Source organism: Eucalyptus grandis, chromosome 9 (assembly GCF_016545825.1).
Source record: "Eucalyptus grandis isolate ANBG69807.140 chromosome 9, ASM1654582v1, whole genome shotgun sequence".
Classification (NCBI taxonomy): domain Eukaryota; kingdom Viridiplantae; phylum Streptophyta; class Magnoliopsida; order Myrtales; family Myrtaceae; genus Eucalyptus; species Eucalyptus grandis.
In genome coordinates this window covers 34,385,902-34,404,907 of record NC_052620.1, presented here as the reverse complement: position 1 = coordinate 34,404,907, position 19,006 = coordinate 34,385,902, and the positions used below count along the sequence as shown (strand labels likewise).

The 19,006-nt window shown below is 40.9% G+C and overlaps 2 protein-coding genes across 2 annotated transcripts; both read right to left on the bottom strand.

Annotated features, from left to right (window-relative positions):
* Positions 1-8,014: 8,014 nt before the first annotated feature.
* Positions 8,015-9,873, bottom strand: LOC104429094 (protein trichome birefringence-like 19). The gene is made up of 2 exons (XM_010041995.3): positions 9,216-9,873; positions 8,015-9,012 (listed from the first exon to the last, which is right to left on the bottom strand). Exons 1-2 carry the CDS (start codon positions 9,705-9,707, stop codon positions 8,419-8,421), a joined length of 1,086 nt encoding a protein of 361 aa, XP_010040297.2. The 5' UTR covers positions 9,708-9,873; the 3' UTR covers positions 8,015-8,418.
* A 2,568-nt stretch (positions 9,874-12,441) lies between these two features.
* On the bottom strand, positions 12,442-12,933 carry LOC104429093 (flagellar radial spoke protein 2-like). The gene has a single exon (XM_010041994.2). It carries the CDS (start codon positions 12,931-12,933, stop codon positions 12,442-12,444), a length of 492 nt encoding a protein of 163 aa, XP_010040296.2.
* Between the last annotated feature and the right edge of the window lie 6,073 nt (positions 12,934-19,006).

The window sequence follows — 19,006 nt, the reverse complement described above, 5'->3', positions numbered from 1 at the left end:
AATCTGTGTCTGAGTCAAACTCAGATTCTGAATGTGCCATCAAGTATATATTTCCTTGTTCATCATCTTCTTTATTCTTCTTTTTGGCCATTCTGCTTGTATTGTCTTCTTTCACTAAATTTCATTCCTTCTCTACTCAGCTTTTTGAATTTCTTGATCATAAAAGCAAGTTCTTTGTCGTCCATATCATTTTCTGAGTCTGTTTCATCAAAAACAATGTTAGATACTAAAGCAATGGACTTCTTACCTTCGGGATCTTCATCGTTGATTTGTTCCACTTCATAGGATTGAAGAGTGCCAATCAATTCATCAACGGAGAGTGGCATAATCCTCCGAGTCTCCCAGATTGAAGTCTTGACATGGTTCCAATCTTTTGAGAGACCTCACAAGAGTTTGTTGACCTTTAATGGGGAAGAAATTAGCTGACCTTGATACGTCAAACCATTTACAATTTCTGTAAAACGGCTAACCATATCTCCAATTGACTCTCCTTGCTTCATCTTGAAGGATTCATATTGGCCGAGCATGAAGTTTACTTTTGTCTCTTTTACACGATCGGTCCCTTCATATGTAACATGAAGTCTATCCCAAACTTCTTTTGCTGTTTCACATGAAGAGATTCTATTATATTCAGTAGGAGACAAGGCACAATATAAAGAATAAATAGCTTTTGCATCAAGCGCTTCTCCTTTGGACATCTCCATTCGAGACATAGGAGCGGGGGATTTGGTTTCTTTTTCTTTGTCATTCTTATTTGATGTAGACACAGCAGTGGGATTGATTCCTTTTTCCACAACATCCCATTGCAAGGGATCTCTGGATTTTAGGAATGCCTTCATTTTGTTCTTCCACACGTATTATTTTCCATCAAAATATGGTGGCTTTGTGTTGCTTTGTCCCTCCATAAGTTCTGGTGCCAAGATACTAGCAATAGAAGATCTTTAGCTCAAAAGTAAAAATACTTTTATAAAATGAACACTTGGCTCTGATACCAATTGAAAATGCTAGTATGAACACCTAGAGGGGGGGTGAATAGGTGTAAAAACAGATTCTATAAAATGTAATGAAAACCTTTACTTTTAACATGAGTCTGAATAACAACAGACTTTTGAAACTGAGTCTGAAGAGCAATAGATTTTGAGTGAGATCAAACTTTAGCAGTTAAATAGAACTACGAACAAAATAAAGAGATTCAGAGAAGAGAATAAGAACACAAGGTTTATAGTGGTTCGGCTTAGATCAAGTCTACGTACACTCTCCCACGCTAACAACCTTCTTGGCTGGATTCCACTATGCAATCAACAAGAGATTACAACTTTGAGTGCAAACACTTAGTAGTAGATCACACTATCTCACTAAGTCACTCTTTTGGTATTTCTCTCACGATCACAAACGTTTAAGCTCACAAAAGACAAGTGTATGATTGAAGGTCGCTCAAACTTTGGAATTATAAATTTTAGGCTCCGTCTCTTACTTGCTCATCGGTCTTTGATCTCCTTAAATACTCCTCCACTTCTAAACTAGCAGTTGGACAGCATCTTGAGGATTGTCTTTTAATCTACCTCGGTGGACAGATCTACATCTAGAAGATTTGGTAGCCGTTGAGTGACAAAAGTAGAATCCCAAATTGATTCCGATCGTCCATACAAACAGAATCTTGGTTTCCATAAGTAGAGCTTCTTCGTATAGAAAGTTATTGTCTTCAAGATCCAATTGTCAATCAATTAGATTAAGTCAATCAAATCAATCTTGATGTGGAATCCAAACCAGATTACTAGCCGTTATATGATTGGGGCTTGTGTTACATTCTATCGAATCTAGATGTAAAGTCTGAATGCAATAGACTTTACAATTTGAGTCTGAGTGCAATAGACTTTATAATCTAGGTCTGAACATATTCTGCTTCTGAACGGATTTAGCTTTAAGGTCTGAACACAGTCTGAATAAGTTCAGCTTTAGCAAAGAGTCTGTCTTCTGGTTCAGCTTCAGCATAGAGTATGTCTTCTGGTTCAGCTTCAGCATAAAGTCTGTCTTCTAGTTCTTCATTCACGTTCAGTCTGGAATTTGTCAGAGTGAGCAGACTTCTAATGTAGAATATACTTTGACACTAAAGTCTGGCAGTCTTCAGATTTTGACACAGAAGTTTGGAAATCTTCAAAATATACTTTGGACATATGTTACGTTCAGTCTTCTAGCCGTCTTCAGACTTTAACAATATCATTTACATGTTCTATTATCTGCATGGTCTATTACTTAACCATTAAACATGTCAGTAGCATTTGATTTATTTTGTCATCTTCAAAACATCATAAGGGATTTCCCTAACACATTATAGCCCTTTTTATCAATTCAAGATTATGGACAAAATTGAATATTATCATATACTCTAAGAAATAAATTGAATATGCACCAAAAGTTCGGGAATTACATTGAACAAATTCAAAATTTAGAGATCACATAGCACATTAAGCTAAAATTCATTGACAACATTACACATTAAGCCAAAATTTAAAGATTATTTGTGTCATTTTCCAAAGATATAAGATTTGTATCACAAAAGATATGCGTATGAACATATTAGAAAACAATACGTTAGCATATCTAATCACTCGCCAAAGTTCGACGTGGGTTGATTAGAATAAGAGATTTCCTTTTTATATATCATGAAAATTGGACTTTAGCCATAAAATGTGATGTAACAGCTCGATGCGTCTAGACATAAACTCCAGCGTTGTGCACGAATTAAATAGGAGAATGAGAGGAGGCTAAGACAAAAGCCAATAATTCATGAATAAATTAAAGGCAAGTGGAGTAATGCCAATATGCCATTTTCTCTTCTGGTGAGACATCGCTGCACACCAATTGAATAGCAAGAATGGCAACGTCCAGGGGCTTATCGTTTCTTGTTAGAGAAAGAGATTAGTAGCTCGTCGTTGTTCGCGTGGGGAATATAAAGTTAGGTTAGAACGGTACGTCATTGTCTTTATTGCATTCTTTTATGGGTTCCAAATCTACTTTCATAAATAGTAAGTTGCGTTGATCGATCCTTTTTTTTTTTTTTTTTTTGTGTATTTGATCTCAATGTGTTTAGCTTTATATATGGAAAATTATGTCATCATGTTTTGTTTTATATTTTTTTCTAATGGTCTAATTTCCCAAAACACCCAAAACTTTAGATGTAACTCCAATTCTATCATGAACTTTTTTTGTCTCATAAAAAATACTCAACTTTCACTCGTCTAAAAACTGCCAAAAATTTACTCAAAATTATTGATATCAAAATCAGGTAGAGGTTCATTATCGGAGCCGGTGTTTTCACCAAACAACCTCACCTTGAAAGGAACAACAGCAACCTCCTAATGTTGATGATATCAAAAAAATCAGTGGTGATATTTGGATACTTGATCAGATTTAAGACTAAAGTGAAAATTAGGAATTCTTTATGGGACAAAAAAATTCAGGATAAAAACCTAAAGTTGAGCGTTTTTCAAAGGAATGAGCCCTTTTCCTAATTGATTTCCCATGTCAACCGCTACATATGTACGACTAAAAATAAAGTTGATTTTACTTCTCCTAAACGTTAACGTTTTTGTCAAAGTTCTCTCGTTAATGAAATGCATCGATTGGTGGATCCAAGTTTAGATTAATGTGTATGGATTAAAGAAATGTTGTTCACACTAACCACCATCCTTTCTTGAATTGGAAGGTAGACTTTTCGAGCACGTGGGGAAAAATAAGGGGAAACAATGATGATGATTACAACCTCTCGTTCGTCGCTGCGTGCTTGCTTCCTTAACTGGCATTTCTACTAATACGACAAAAAAGATAATTATATGAGGAAGGTGTTAACTTAAAATTTAATCTTATTAAATATGCTTTGTAAACTTAAAATTTACTATTTGAGGTAAATGGTTTTATTAAAATGCGTAGTTTTTTTTTTTTTTTTTTTTTTTTTTGTTTACTACTAGTCGAGCCTTGTGATCGATCGTGGTAGAGAGCCTTGGACGTTTGGATCGATCCATGCACCATGCGAATGTTGATCCATGCATCATCCGGATCGATCTCGGTCGACCCATGCACCGTGTTGATTGATCATGCATCGATCCTTGCATCGCGCGGATCGATCGTGGATCGATCCCGGTCGAGCAAGGATCAATCATGGTCGAGGGCCTCGGTCGTGGGGATTGATCCTTGGATCGTGCGGATCGATCATGGATCGAGGGCCTCGACTGTGTGGATCGATCCATGCATTGTGCAGATCGATCCCGATCAAGTGGGATCGGTCCCTGCACTGTGCGGATCGATTGTGGATCGATCCCTGGTCGGGTGGGATCAGTTCCTGCACCGTGCAGATTGACCTTGCATCGTGCGGATTGATCCATGCATCGTCTAGATGGATCCCGGTCGACCCATGCACCGTGCAAGGATCGATCGTGGATCGATCCCGGTCGATCCATATCAATCGTGGTTGAGGGCCTTGGCCATGTGGATGGCTTAATCTTTGAGACAAGCATATAACTATCGTGTGGTCGGGCACGATCGATCGTGGATCGATCCCGGTCGAGTAATGATCGATCATGGTCGGGGGCCTTGGCTGCGAGGATCGATCGTGGATCAACCCTTGCACCGTGCAGATCGATCTTGGGTTGATCCCCGGTCGAGCGGGATCGATCCCTGCACCGTGCGAATTGACCTTGCATCGACCGGATCAATCCATGCACTGTGCGGATTGATCGTGGATCGATCCCCGGTCGATCCCGGTCAAGCGGGATCAATCCCTGCACCATGCGAATTGATCGCGATCAAGCAGGATCAGTCCCTGCACCGTGCGGATCGACCTTGCATCGTGCGGATTGATCCTGGTCGAGCGAGATCGATCGTGGTCGAGGGCCTCGGCCGTGTGGATTGATCCATGCACCGTCCGGATCAATCATGGATCGATCGTGGTCGAGGGCCTCAACCATGTGGATCGATCCATGCACCGTCCGGATCGATCATGGATCGAACCCGGTCGAGTGAGATCAATCGTGGTCGAGGGCCTCGGTCATGTGGATCGATCCATGCACCGTCCGGATCGATCATGGATCGATCCATGCACCATGCGGATCGATTCCGGTTGAGCGGGATCGATCGTGGTTGAGGGCCTCGGCCATGTGGATCGATCCATGCACCATGCAGATTGATCCCGGTCAAGTGAGATCGGTCCCTGCACCGTGCGGATCGATCATGGATTGATCTCGGTCGAGCGGGATCGATCTTGGTCAAGGGCCTCGGCGGTGCATGGTCCTGGTGGAGGGCCTCGGCCGTGTGGATCGATCCATGCACCGTGCGGATCGATCCCGATCGAGCGGGATCGATCGTGGTCGAGGGCCTTGGTCGTGTGGATCGATCCATGCACCGTGCGGATCGATCCCGATCGAGGGCCTCGGCCGTGTGGATCGATCCATGCACCGTTCAGATCGATCATGGATCGGTCCCGATCGAGTGGGATCAATCCCTGCACCATGCGGATCGATCATGGATGGATCCCGCTCGATCGGGATCGATCGTGGTCGAGAGCCTCGGCCGTGTGGATCGATCCATGCACCGTGCGGATCGATCGGTGCATGGATTGGTCCCGGTGGAGCGAGATCGATCCTGCTCGATCGGGATCAATCGTGGTCGAGGGCCTCGGCCGTGTGGATCGATCCATGCACCGTGCGGATTGATTATGGATCGGTCCCGGTCGAGTGAGATCGATCCTTGCACCATACAGATCGATCGTGGATCGATCCTGCTCGATCGGGATCGATCGTGGTCGAGGGCCTCGGCCGTGTGGATCGATCCATGCACCGTGTGGATCGATTGGTGCATGGATCGATCATGGATCGGTCCCGGTCGAGCGGGATCTATCCCTGCACCATGCGGATCGATCCGAGATCGATCGGGGCCGACCGACCATGGTCCGGTTGCAACTTCACTGATCATTTCTTGTCCAATTGAATCCATTCTTCTTCCTAAATTTTGTTTGTGTCATAAAATAGCCTCCCCAATGGTTTTCCCACGTCCCAACTTTTTTTTTTTTTTTTTCTAATTTTCCGAATTTTCTCAATTTTTTAAATACCAAAAACTTTCTAAGGTTTCGATGCTCTCTACCGTGCACGATCAAATCTTCAGGAAGTGATTTATCTCAAGTTTTTGACGGGTCTATTTTTTATGGGATTAAAAAGGGAATGCGGCATTTACCTGGAGAAAATCGACAGACTTAGGATGAGGACAAGGACGGTGTGAATGGAGTTGGCGAGTTGGTATCGATTTTTTTTTTTTTTTTTTTGTCTTCTCGAGTGGGGGGTGGGGTTGGGAAGGGATTGGATTGGAAGTGAAGTTGGGGAAGGCAAAATTTAAAGTGCGGTTGGGGGAATGTGGATGTGAGAGGCAAGGATCAAGGCGGGCAGAGGGGGACACAACTCCTAGAATTCTTCAAAGGCAAGGAAAGGGAGAGAGAATGGGGTTCGTTTTTTGGAAGGTCTTAGCGAACGTGATGCCATGGAAGCTGGTGAGGAAAATTGATAAAAAAATTAGGGTAGGATAGGATATACGGACAAGAGAGGAAAGAGCCTTGAAGGACCTGCTGAAACTTGATGCCTAGGATAAAGGAAAAATCGTTGAGGATGTCCAGACTCCTATCCTTAGTATATTCTTTCACTTCCCTTTAAGAGGAAAAGGGGCGAATCGTGCAATTCAGCTCAGCAAGGAAACAGTCGACTGAAGAGCAAAACTTGAGTAACTAGTGTTGCCAAATTTGAGGATCACATGGGTCATAGAATTATGGTGGTGAGTTATCTATGTACATCTTACTAATATATACAAATGTATTTATCGCGTGAAATTCTGTTGCACGTGAAATGTTGTGTGCTTTACTAGTGTACGAGTGAAAGGGAAAAGGGTTTGATTTTCCCCCATCATCCTTACCAGGCACTCTTCTTTTGACCCGAAGGGAAACTCTGACTTTTTTACTTCATAACACGAGACAAGAACTTCCAACTGTTGATAGGACTAGGTCGGCCACCATCATGTTCCGATCCAATAGCCGCCAGTGTCGGCTGGGGCGTCCATTGGTTTAAGGATCCTGGCGTCAGCGGTATTCAGCAGTCTGAATGTCTAAACCCCCTCTCAATTCCCTCCCTCTCGGCCGCCCTGAACTCCTCTACTTGGATCAAGTAGAACTCGGATTCGTGTCCCTTGAGCTTTGTTCTGTTAAACTGATAATCATTAGTCTCTCTGCAAATGAGTGTGCTAGCCAGAAAGAGCATTTACACCAGTCAGGAAGGCATGGCAATGACTGCATTTGACTCCTCCCTACCGGATCCCCGACAAACACTGATCGATTTCCCTCAAACCATCTCCAAGAACTGGCCCGCATTAAACTGAGGCAGCTCGCACCCTTCGGGATTCCCACTTCCCTTTAAGAAGTCGGTGTCGGGCTGATCAATGATCAAAGGGCGAGTCACATCAGCGCAGCACGTGCCGTTGGTATTATCGAGCCATTTTCCTCTAAACACATCACATCTCTTTTGTGCTTGCTCTCTTCTTTTCAACTCCAGAGATCGTTGGATATGAGGAAGCGAGCTGATGACGACAGAGGGATGGCGGCAAGGAGAACCAGTGTGAGATGAGCAACAGCGCCTTCTCGGTGCTGACGTTGGTGCTCTGTGGTGGGATTTTCACCCAATGAAGCTCAGAGATTGGGAACTTCACGTTCACCACTGAGCGAGGCAAACGTTTAGTACTAGAAATTAACTACTCCTGCATAGGGACGCTGCCATTACTACAATCAGTTGTTAGGACTAGATTTTGCATCGCATAGGGTAGAATTCGGTCGGTACCTTCAAAGTCTCTCTTGCAGTTATGATTAAGACGTCGATCATATACCACATGCGCAACCACAGCATCCATTACCAGGCTCATTCAATTTAGCCATGGCGAGGCAGCGTTTGTTGAAAAAAGTCAGTTAGCACGCAACTTAATCTTCAGATTGATTCAGTCAAATGCACGTACCGAGGCTCCTCGTCAAGTATCACACGACAGACCGTGCGGTTTGTTCTATTTCAAGCAATGGCTTTTCCATGAACCAAACTGTTTAATTCAAATAAGATGAATGCAGAACAATAGGTTTGGATAAATTCTGCTACGTCTAGAATGACCAATCTGCGGTTTTCGCTCGTCGCGCACTCTTCTGCGTCTGCCCATGAAGAGATCCTTGACTCTCCGACCACATAATGTGAAACAAGAACTCGTTCCACAAGTCGATAGGACCCGGCATGCACCAGTGCACGCAATCGGCCATCGTCTCGTTCCTCAGCGCCAAATGCCCAAAACGGTTGGGGTGCCCGTCGGGTCTCTGGATCATCGCCTCGGTGGTGTCCAGCAACCTAAACGTCAGGCCCTCTTGATTCCCTCCCTCTGGGCCGCCCTGAACTCCTCCACTTGGGTCAAGTAGAACTCCAGATCTTCCCCCTCGAGCTTGGCCTCTCCACTTGCAAACGGCCTCGTCCTTGCGCAGCTCCCTCCGGTGTTCCACCTGCCGTTCTCAAAGTGCGCAGGAGAGAACGTCCTCAAAAATGTCATGCCCTTATAGGCCTTTCGATTCAGGAGTTCTCTAAAGGCAGCTCGAAAGGCCATCCGGTAACCGTAGAATCTGGTGAGGTCGGTGACGTTGTTCACCTCGCAAGAGCCGCAACCGATGACCTCGCGCTTTTCATAGTACATCAGAGGCCGGAAGAACCACTGGCCTGCCGAGATGACAACGGAGTCGAAGTCTGTGATCTCGGAAGCCCAAGACAGATCGGGCTCGTCCAAGTAGAGGCTCATGATGTTGTTGAAGGAGTGACCATCTGGCTCTGCATCTCTGGACTTCACCAGGAATGGAGCCCAGAAGGTGGCTAGCGTGAACTTGTGAACTGAGAAGTACCACCTCTTGAAGTATGTTGTGTCTATTGAGTATCTGTGAGATATTTCCTCAGGAACTTCCACCTGAAAGATCATCTTTTGAAGCTGAGAACCAACTTCTTTGATGCTGATTTCGGTTTTATAAGCTACTGATTTGTACTTAATTTGCCTCAGCCAATAATTCAAGGCATGATTCTCTCTATGCAGATGAATCCTACAGCCATAAGAGGCCTCAAATGCAGATGCTGCATAAGCTGAGTAATTAAAGACACTGGGACAGCACTTACTTTGGCCAGGAGGCACAGCAGCGACTGCATTTGATTCCTCCCTACTGAATCCCCCACGAATGCGAGCGATTTCCCTCGAGCCATCTCCAAGAACCGGCCCGCGTGGAACTGGGGCAGCTCGCACTCGGGCTTCCACCACCACTTCAGGAACTCGGTGTTGGGTCTCCCAAACTTCAGGCAGTTGTGCTGATCGATGATCAGAGGGCAAGTCACGTTGGTGTAGTACGCGGCATTCGGGTGATGAACCCATTGCCCTTTAAATACATCACACCTCCTCCTGTCCACTAGCTCTATTCCTTTCGAAATGCCATTGCCAATCTCCAGCTCCTGAAATGACGGGGCACCAAGATGCGTGCCGGTGATGAACAAATAAAGGGGGATTGCAGCGAGAAGAACAGTCGTCGAGGCAAGCACCAGCACCTTCTTGGTGCTGCTGGTGTTGCTCTGTGGTGGGATTTTTCCTGAGTGAAGTTCAGAAACTGTGAACTTCATGGTTTTGTGAGGCAAAAGTAAAGCACAAGAAAATCATCCTGCATCTGGATCAGTATATAAATACATGGGGACACTGGCTTTATTACTATTTGTTCAGTCAGGACATCAACTTTTGCATTACATGGTCTGTAACATTTCGTCAGTACCTTTGTCCTCATTTCTTGAATGAATAACAGTTAGTGCCTGCATAAATGGTTGGTTGATTCGGTGGTTGTCGACTATGACCTGATTTGATCTTGGCTTCTTTAACTTCCAGCCACACATCTTCATGGACCGACAGCTTATGATAGGCAATAGGATAATCTGAAAGAAGTCGCTCTCCAAATTTAATTGGCCATCATGCGTGGCCCTCGAGCTCATTATTGATAGTCCTTCACGATGTGCTCGCCCAACCGTCTTATTTCAGTCGTGAGCCACCATTAATGGTCGTTTCGATTCAGTTCATTTGGAAAGAATCCACTGGAAACATCAAAGCTCCCTCAAAAATAGCAAGTAAGAGGGGAATCGGTTGTTGTTACTGACAATGAAAACCTTAGAAAATGCTTAAAAATTAGAAAAACATTTTCCAAATTGTTGATTTTTTCTATACAGTCCCGGATGGATAGACTCTACATTCTTCCTCAACTACTTGAGGCCACTGATTTAGCAGGCTGGTTGGGGTGAGGATGCATAAGGCCTCCAAAAGGGGCTTTGCAAACGATTGGGTTGATGAGCGAGTGAAAAGTCTGTGGAGTGGCTTCGGAGCAAAGGAATGATTCAACTGATTCCGTGAAGAGAAAAAGGGGAAAAAACCATATGCCCGCCGGACCGAGAGGAAAAAAGGGTGTTAATAGCACCACAATTACCCGGCTTTCGCTCGTTATCAAGAATTCTTTCGTTCGATTGAGTGGACAAGTGTCGAGATCCGAGGCAAACCGAGGGGCCATTGGTCTCCATCCGAAACAAAAGGAGAGAGGAAGCTCCTCTCTCTTTGCAATTTACAAAGGTTACCGCAAGTGGACAATTTCGTGGACGACATAAAACAGAGTACGTTCCTTCTCGAGATGTGAAGTAAAGGTGTCGGGTCCCGAGTGCCGATGGGACCAGGCGCAGCTGGCAAAAGCGTCAACACCGACCCCATCGGTTGGATCCCTGCTATTCACGTATCGTCCCCCCTTTATCGTCCACACGAGGCGAACAATGTAGATCCAGTGTGCATCCGTGCTCGACGCCACCACATCAAGCAATCGAAACTTCATCCAGAATCTTTTGCGCGGGTACGTTCCGAAGCACGCAAGCCTCCTTTTTCCGCGACAGCACCCCTCCCGTGATGAGTAGGGGTGAGCATATATAGACGGTTCTAGGGACGCTTGTTTGGGAGTCAGTCCCATCAAATTAAAACTGGGGATTTTCGGTCTAATTCCTGCTTCCAAGTGGAAATCGGACCGCCGAGAATTGCTTTATATATATATTTTATTTCTTAAACAAGTAAAGCATAGACGTAAACTCTAAGTAATTTTGATCAATATTTTTCGGATAGAAAATCTGATGGGATGTGACTTATCAATCGTAACCGAAGTTATGACTTAATTATTTCCTTCCATATATATTCTGTCAAATGGTTAGGAATGAGTCAATATATGCAAAGGTTAGTGGCAATTGATTGGATTTCTTAGCATTTATAAGGAGTTCCAAAGGAAAGTTTTCCAAAATATCTCTTGAAGATTTGGATTTCCTAGAACGTTGGACTTAAGATGAACCGTCTATATATGAGCATATATAGACGGTTCTAGGGACGCTTGTTTGGGAGTCAGTCCCATCAAATTAAAATGGGGATTTTCGGTCTAATTCCTCGCTTCCAAGTGGAAATCGGACCGAGAATTGCTTTATATATATATTTTATTTCTTAAACAAGTAAAGAATAGACGTAAACTCTAAGTAATTTTGATCAATATTTTTCGGATAGAAAATCTGATGGGATGTGACTTATCAATTAGAACCGAAGTTATGACTTAATTATTTCCTTCCATATATATTCTGTCAAATGGTTAGGAATGAGTCAATATACTCGTGCAAAGGTTAGTGGCAATTGATTGGATTTCTTAGCATTTATAAGGAGTTCCAAAGGAAAGTTTTCCAAAATATCTCTTGAAGATTTGGATTTCCTAGAACGTTGGACTTAAGATGAAGCATTTTTTTTTCAAATTGAAGTACTTGACTTGTGAATTCCCAAACTGCTATATGAGCAGCAGAATTGATGAGAAGCTTTATCCTTGACAACCTCAAAGCGATCAAATCTTCTAAGCAAGATCTGGGCCAACAAGTAGATTGGTTGGATAATCCTCCTAGAGATATATCTAATGGTCAACTTAAACAAGGAGGAGCATCAAATGAGGTATTGAAGCTAAAAGGAAAAACACAACATAAGAGAATCAAAGCTTATAATTTGAAAGTTTGAAGAGTGTTTCCGATCAAATACATTCGTCTTTGTGTGCAATATTATGTAATCATTTAGAGGTTGAGAGTGTGTGAGGAGTTATTCACACGAACTTGAGTAATCATTACTCAGATTTTCTAACATCTAATTGATTTTTATAGTAGAATCCAGCCAATAGGTTGTTAGCATGAGAGAGTGGACGTAAGCTTGTTAACGTTAAACCATTATAATCGTTTGTGCGCAATTTTCTATCCCTTACTCTCTTATTTTATTTGTGATGGAGTTAATTGCACACTAATAAGATATGCCAATAGGTTGTTAGCGTTGGAAGACGAAGCAAAATGATGCCGCTAATGCCACCGCCTCCACCGCCGCCACCATCACCGCCTTCGCCTTTGCCGCCGCCGCCTTCTCCGCCGCCACCTCCACTGCCTTCGCCGCCTTCGCCACCACCGCCTCCGCCTCCGCTGCCGCTGCCTCCTTCGCCGATGCTACCTTTGCCACCTCCTCCGCCACCTTTGCCGACACTGCCTTTGACGCCGCCTCTACTGCCGTCACCGCCGCCTTCACCGCTGCCTCATTCGCCTCCGCCGCTGCCGCCTCCTTCGTTGCCGCCTTCGCCTCCGCCACCTCTGACGCCACCTCTGCTGCCGCCGCCTTCGCCTCTGCCACCTCCGCCTCCGCCACCTTCACCAACGCCACCTCCGCCGTCGCTACCGCCGCCGCCTTTGCCTCCACCGTCGCCTCCACCGCCACCGTTGCCGCGAAAGGAGGAAAAGGAGGGGAATCAAAACTAAAGGAGATCCCCATAATTGAATTTTCTATTTGTTTGCTGGTTGGCAGGTTGTTATGCACGTTTAGCAAATATTTCTCTCTTTTTTTGATTGAAGATGACTCGCCAGAGAAAGAGGAGAAAAAGAAGGAAATGGATTATTACAGTGAACTAGGAAAGTCGAACCTGAGGACTGAAAAAAACTCTTGTAAGGTATGATTGGGTTGCTATCAAAACACCAAAAACTGATTGCTCGCGGGCTTCTTTCTCGATCCCGATTCAAAGGGTCTACTATTGATGGGATCTCAAAGGGAACGAGATTTTTATGGGGACGAATTTAATGAAGACTTAGGATGAGGACAAGGACGATTGGAATGGAGCTAGTGAGTCGATATCGATGTTTTTTTGTCTTTTCGAGTGGAAAGAGAGAGTTGGAAAGAGATAGGGTTGGAAGTGAAGTTGGGGAAGGGAATGGGAAGGCAATTTAAATTGCATTTGGGAATGTGAATTTAGAAAGTAGAGGATCAATGCAAGGGAACTCATGGAATTCTTCCAAGGCAAGGAAGGGAGAGAGAGAGAGCTAGTGAATGTGAAGTCATGGAATATGGTGCGGAAGATTGAAAAAGATAGGACATACAAACAAAAGAGGAAAGAGTCTTGAAGGACCTGCTAAACTCAGTTCTTAGGATAAAGGCATGCTAAACTTGATTCCTAGGATAAAGGCAAAGTGATTCAAAAACAAAGATAATGGAATGACTTTTGGATGACATTTGAGAATATCCAAACTTCGAGAAAATATTTAATGGTATGAGCGCATCATTTCATCCACTGACGTGGCGCGCATGTGCCACTCAAATTTTGACACGTGTCCTATGAGTGGGACCTGCTGGAAAATATAAAGGTTTTGTTTCTCGATTGGGTGGCTTGGCTTGGCTCAGCTTGGTGGCAAAAAAAAAGGGGCAAGGTAGTAAATACTAAACTCTTGCTTGAAAGTTTCTTTCTTCTCACTTCAATTTTCAAGTCTTTTTCTCTTTCTCTCTCAAAGAAGAACAACGCTGAACCCAAATGATGCTTCCTTTGTTTTTATTCAAAGCTTTTTCTCTTTCTTTCTTAGAGAAGAAGGACATCAAAACCAAATGATGCTTCCTCTATTTTTCTCCCCGCGTCCCACCTTCTCGGAGCCTTGGTCATTGGCATACTTCTCGTTCTCCTTGATCGGGAGGTTGAAGAACACCTCCCCACCCTTCTTGACACACTCGATTAGGTCATTTGGGATCCCGTGGTTGACAAGGTGCATGATGCCCGAGTCAGGCTCAAAACAAGACCTCAAAACCAACATATCAGACCTATGAAATCACCACAAGCTTGAACACGTCAATTTTGACTTAGAAATAAATTGGTGAAGGTGTTCTTGGATTGGATTTTAATATTATTTGAGGAACCATAAATTAGGTCATCATACATAGTGAATTTTTTGTTGTATTAAAAAGATAACTAGATCTCGAATTCATATGAGACAAAATCCACTATAAGATATGTGTTTTCCCTTGGTAGAGATGATGTAACTTTGAAATCAGCCAAACAAAATTATAGAAGAAATGACAATCCTACTAAACCAAAATTTGACTTGATTGAAACAGATGATCTAATGATGTAATTATAATAGTCATTTTCCAAGCTAATATTTTGGCAAATGCAAAAGAATTGAAATTAGACTCAAGTGCTACTAGGCATATATGCTAAAAACATAATGCTTTATCCTCCTAACCTCTAGTAAGGAAGGAGAAGAAAATATTTATATTGGTGACTGAGTAACTACTCAAGTTCTTGGGAAGAAGAAAAATTTCTCAAACTCATTAAAATTAAGGCTGAGTAGTTGAGAAATTTCATATCGTATGTTTCCTATGGAAATGAAACGACACCTATGTCTAGACACTGTGATTGCCAAAAGGCAATAGCCATTGCAAAGAATGGAACTTTCAATGGTAAAAAGAGATGTTAGGCTAAGACATGATGTTGTAAAATAATTCCTTAAAAAAAAGGATTTATATTGATCGATTATGTTAAGTCAGAATTAATTTTGGCCAATCCTCTGACTATACATCGAGGGGAATGGAATCAAGCCAATTGAAGAAAATCAACAGTGATGGTAACCCAACCTATGTGATTGGCAATCCCATGAATTATGTTCATATGGGTAATAACAAATCATTTGTTGATCTAGTGCACTATTAAAAATTTTGTGTTTATACTTTACCAAAAAAAAAAAATTGTGTTTCTCATAAGATGAAAATAGCGCAAAACTATAAAGAAAAAGAGGTTGAACTAAGCTCTTAATAAAATTCCATAATCATTGCTAGTGGTGTATTAAGCTACAGAATAGACGTGATGGAATCGAGGCTGCTCCTATGAGAATTATTGACGATAATCTCTAAAGTACTTAGGAATAAACTAAGCATGCACATGGCATATTAGCGCAAAACTGCATTTGAACAACAAAGTTTGTGAGAGTGTAATGTGATTGATGAAAATTATAATTCACAAAAAGAAAGTCTTGGTTCATAGAAGTTTCAAACTTCACCAATGATTTTCGTGAATTATATTTCATTTTTCCTATGGCCGGTCCATAGCCTAACAAGCATCAGTTTTGATGCAATAGTCTCCAATAACCCAACATTATTCTATTTTTTCTTTTCAAAATTTTTGAAATATGTGGAGGATTGTTAGATATTTCAATAGTTTTGAAATATTTATTAGAAATTACGACCATAATATTTATAAAAAATTAGATTGTCAATAAAGTCACCAATTTGTAATGGTTTAACAACGGCCCTAACAGACATATAACAGTCGTCTAATGACTTTATAACTTTTGATTTATTACTTCATAAACTCTTCATAATTTAATAATGGTCATCATTTTAATTACCAATTGATTCATGACGGTCTCCTAATGGCTCTCTCTTTCTCTTGTTTAAATATTTTCAAACTACAATCTTTGAAGATGCACTATGTTGTCATATCTTTCCTTTTCTTTTTGCTGGGTTATACACATAACATTGTTCCGTTCTTTCTAATATTCAATATGGAATATAGAAGAAAGTATGTTACATCTTAAGAGGATAGCTGTTGAAGTCTTATGTACCAAGTTTTGTACTACGAGAGACAAAATTATCCTTAAGGACAATGCTTGCATGTCTTCTAATCTTTTGTAATGTATTTACAATAGTTATTACTATTTTTATGTATTCTAATATTTGGATTTCCTAGAACGTTGGACTTAAGATGAAGCATTTTTTTTTCAAATTGAAGTACTTGACTTGTGAATTCCCAAACTGCTATATGAGCAGCAGAATCAATGAGAAGCTTTATCCTTGGCAAGCTCAAAGCGATCAAATCTTCTAAGCAAGATCTGGGCCAACAAGTAGATTGGATGGATAATCCTCCTAGAGATATATCTAATGGTCAGCTTAAACAAGGAGGAGCATCAAATGAGGTATTGAAGCTAAAAGGAAAAACACAACATAAGAGAATCAAAGCTTATAATTTGAAAGTTTGAAGAGTGTTTCCAATCAAATACATTCGTCTTTGTGCGCAATATTATGTAATCACTTAGAGGTTGAGAGTGTGTGAGGAGTTATTCACACGAACTTGAGTAATCATTACTCAGATTTTCTAACCTCTGATTGATTTTTATAGTAGAATCCAACCAGTAGGCTGTTAGCGTGGGAAAGTGAACGTAAGCTTGTCAACGCCAAACCACTATAATCGTTTGTGTGCAATTTTCTATCCCTTACTCTCTTATTTTATTTGTGATAGAGTTAATTGCACACTGATAAGATATGCCCATAACATTTTCTATCACCGGACGTTGTACCTTTGCAATATTAGTTTTAAATTCTTTTAATTTCCGCAATATCACCTATTCACCTCTCTCTAGGTGATAGATCTAGCCATAACACCTTCAACTATGTAAAAATGTTTAAGGCAATCCTCTTATTAATTCAAGATTATGGACAACATTGAACATTTTCATATACTCTAAGGACTAAAATGAACATGTATCAAAAGGCTAGGAACTACATTGAACAAATTATAAGTTCATGGACCACATTGCATATTAAGCCAAATATTCATAGACTCTATGTGTCATTTTCCCAAAAATATATATTTCATATTACAAAAGACGTATGCATGAATATATTATAAAAACCATACGTTGGCATATCTCTAATCACTTACCAAATTTCCCCGTGGACTGATTAGAATAAGAGAGATTTTCTTTTTATATATCGTGAAAATTGGATTTTTAGCTATAGAATATGATGCAACAGCTCGATGCGCCTAGATATTAAATAGGAGAATGAGAGGAGGCTAAGACAAAAGCCAACAATTCATGAATAAATCAAGCAAAGTGAAGTAATGCCAATATGCCATTCTCTCTTCTGGTGAGACATCGCTGTCCACCAACTGAATAGCAAGAATAGCAAAGTCCACGGGGCTTGTCGTTTCTTGCTAGAGATTATTAGCTCGTCGAGGTTGTTCGCGTGGGGAATAAAGAATTTGTTTAGAACGGTACGTCATTGTCTCTATTGAATTCTCTGTTGTGTGTTCGAATTCTACTTTCATAACTAGTAATTATGTTGATCGATCCCTTATATATATATATACTCAATGTGTGTTGAGCTTTACATATGGAATTTTATTTTAAATTTTTTTCCTAATGGTCCAATTACCCAAAACACCTAAAACTTTAGGTTCAATCCCAATTTTACCTAGAACTTTTTCTTTTTTCTTGTAAAAAATCCCTAACTTTCACTCTAGTATCTAATTTGCCCACATGTCAAAAAATCGCCACTAGTTTGCTCAAAATTATCAACATCAAAATCAATTAGAAGTTTATAATCAAAACCTACTTTCATCAAAACCCTCACCTTTTAATTAACAATAGCAACCTTTTCATGTTAATAATATTGAAGAAATTGGTGACAATTTTCGGGAATGGGAGCAGATTTTGGACTAGAGTAAAGTTAGAGAATTTTTTAGGAGACAAAAAAAAAATTTTAAAGCAAAATTAAGACTAAACCTAAGATTAAGAATTTTTAAAGGGAATGAGCCCTTTTCCCTTAAATTGATTTCTCTCATCAATCAAGTACATATGTACGATCAAAAACAAAGTTGACTTGGCATTTTACTCTTTCTCAACGTGAAGTTTAATTTTCAAAGTTCTCCCGTTAATGAAGTCCATTGATTGGTGGATATAAGTTTAGATTAATGTGTATAGATTAAAGAAATGTTGTTCACTCTAACTACTACTCTTTCTTGAATTAATGGCATTCAAGATTAGAAGGTAGACTTTTCTAGCATGTGGGAAAAAATAATAATAATGAGACAACGTCTCATTCATTGTAGCTTCATTGCTTCCTCAGCCGGCATTTTCACTAATACGACAAAAATGATAATTATATAAGGAAGGTGTTAACTTAAAATTTAATCTTATTAAATAAGCTTTTAAAACTTGAAATTTACCATTTGAGGTAAGTGGTTTTATTAAAATGTGTAGTTTTTGTTTTCTTTTTATTTTGGAAGTGACTTGAAAAATATTACTTGCAATTATAGTCAACTTAACAAGTGGCAGAATATTATATTACTCCGTAGCTAAAATTAAGTTATGGTGCAGGCATCCCAATTCAGAAAAAGTCTACATCTCTCCGGTGTTCAATCCCATTTGCTAGCTTCAAAGTTTGAATTGACTTATAATGGCACGGATGGTTATTGAATTATGGTATAATGTACAATGCAATTCTTAAATTTTTAATTTGTTTAATGTGATCTCTCAACTTTAACATAATATGCAATGTGGTTTATAAATTTTTTATTTATTAAATATGATCTGTAGACTTTTGGTACTTATTCAACTTGATCGAAATTCAAAATTCCTTGTCAATCAGCGCAATTCATGCAATTTCCGTCCTCAAAAACCAAATTGATCAAAATTAACTTCAATTGATACAACAAAATATCAATTGATTTAATTAACTACACTCATGATGGCTTAATGCATTCAAATTGACATTAGAATGATGGCACGAACTTTATGTCAAAAATAAA